Below are 2253 nucleotides of genomic sequence, written 5' to 3' on the forward strand. Positions count from 1 at the left end.
CATCCATTTAAGATGATGCACAATTGGCTACACTAATTGTAGATGCCTCTAAGATGATGCACAATTAGTTAGACTAAATGTGCATCCAATTAAAATGATGCACAATTTGCTAGACTAATTGTTGATGCATCTAAGTTGATGCACAATAAGTTAGACTAAATGTGCATCAATTTAAGATAATGTACAATAAGTTAGACTAAATGTACATCCATTTGAGATTATGCACAATTGGCTATACTAATTGTGCATGCCTCTAAGTTGATGCACAATTAGTTAGACTAATTGTAGATGCCTCCAAGTTGTTGCACAATTGGCTACACTAATTGTAGATGCCTCTAAGTTGATGCACAATAAGTTAGACTAAATGTGCATCAATTTGAGATGATGCACAATTTGCTAGACTAAGTGTGGATACCTCTAAGTTGATGCACAATTGGCTACACTAATTGTTGATGCCTCTAAGTTGATGCACAATTAGTTTGACTAAATGTGCATCCATTTGAGATGATGCACAATTAGTTAGACTAATTGTAGATGCCTCCAAGTTGATGCACAATTGGCTATACTAATTTCTGGGCGATAATTCCTCAATTTCATTTAGCTGGGTCATAATTCCAAGTTCTCTGGGCGATAATTCCTCAATTTCAGTTAGCTGGGTGATAATTCCAAATTCACTGGGCGATAATTCCTCAATTTCAAATAGCTGGGTGATAATTCTAAATTTACTGGGTTGTAATTCCTCAGCTTTGAATAGCTGGGGAATAATTACCATATAGCTGGGTGATAATTCCTGGGCGAAAATTCCCCGGGTGATAATTCCCATCGAGCTGGGTGATAATTCCTGGGTGATAATTCCCCGGGTGATAATTCCCATCGAGCTGGGTGATAATTCCTGGGCGAAAATTCCCCGGGTGATAATTCCCATCGGGCTGGGTGATAATTCCTGGGTGATAATTCCCCGGGTGATAATACCAATTAATTTTCGAAAAAATCTGTCTGGGCGATAATTCCCTGGGCGATAATTCTGGTCGCCCGTCTGTACCTGTCTACCTATTTCTGCACACCTGCACGCCTCTTTGTAATATGAAGAAGAAATCCGAAGACTGAATTAAAAGCAAAGACTTGCGATGTTTCGGTGAATAATATTTTTTATATTTTATGACGATTGATTCATCTACCAGAATTATTCTATTCAAGACAAACTTACTTTTCCCGACTTGCATTTACGTACATTTTGCATCTACACTAAATCTGTTTTTCACCATCAATTACATTGAACATCAGCCACTTCAATACCTTGTAGGTCGGCTGGACTAGCACATTTTGCATCATTCGATTCGTACGAGAAGCGCCAGATACGCTTCTCATTCTTTAAGTAATTTCTCAATGAAGCAATTTTCTCACAATCGCAAATTATCGGATTATCGTTAAAAATGAAGAAACTTTTGCTGTGCACAAACGTATCGCCAATGTTGTTAAAAACGCTAAAATCGGACAGCAAATTATCGGAAAAATTGTACTCGCCATCTTTACCCAATAGCCATTTCCAGTCGTCTTCGCTGATGCTTTGAATTCGATTTGATTTGAAACTGAAAACGAACAACACTTGAGATACCCATGTCGGTTTGGTCATCAAGTTCTTGATTAGATTTTCTGGTAGCACTTCGAAACGATTTTTGTCCAAATACAAGTGGAAGAGGGCCGTCTGATTGGCTAGCAGATTTTCGGGTAGGTCAGTCAATCGATTGCCAGTTAAATTCACAATGTTGAGATTGTACGAGCCTTTGAATAAATTTTCCGGCACCGATTCTAAATTGCAGCGAATGTCAACGTCCCGTAAAACCGGCAGATTTGATAACATTTCGTCGGGGATGGATGTGTGGTGTCCGAAGAGTTGGAAGTAGCGGAAGTTCTTGCTGGTTATGTTGAAATGGCTGGGAAAATGTTGAATGATGTTGTCCGAAAATCGAAGGAAATTCAAATTACTGACTGTTGCAAATACGTCTGCGTCGACAATGTTGATGTTGTTCTCGTACAGCATGATGGTCTCAACTGAGCTGGGCAAGTTTTCGAATATTCTTTTCGATAAGTGGTCGATTGGCAGGCTTGCTAAATTTACTTGTTCAAGTCGTTCCAGATTTTTCAGTCCATCCAAATTGAAATCACCATTCAGAAAGCCAATCTCAATTTTCCTCGCATTTTCCAGTGCCTCAAAGGCTTTGAAATTTATTTCCTTAGAATGCAAATACAATT

General features: G+C 38.7%; 1 protein-coding gene across 1 annotated transcript; it reads right to left on the bottom strand.

Moving 5' to 3' along the window:
• Nucleotides 1-1264: 1264 nt before the first annotated feature.
• Nucleotides 1265-2041, bottom strand: LOC119085525 (platelet glycoprotein V-like). Its single transcript, XM_037195941.1, has one exon. It carries the CDS (start codon nt 2039-2041, stop codon nt 1265-1267), a length of 777 nt encoding a protein of 258 aa, XP_037051836.1.
• Between the last annotated feature and the right edge of the window lie 212 nt (nt 2042-2253).

The sequence above is a fragment of the Bradysia coprophila genome, unplaced genomic scaffold (assembly GCF_014529535.1).
Source record: "Bradysia coprophila strain Holo2 unplaced genomic scaffold, BU_Bcop_v1 contig_94, whole genome shotgun sequence".
NCBI classification, from domain to species: Eukaryota; Metazoa; Arthropoda; class Insecta; order Diptera; family Sciaridae; genus Bradysia; species Bradysia coprophila.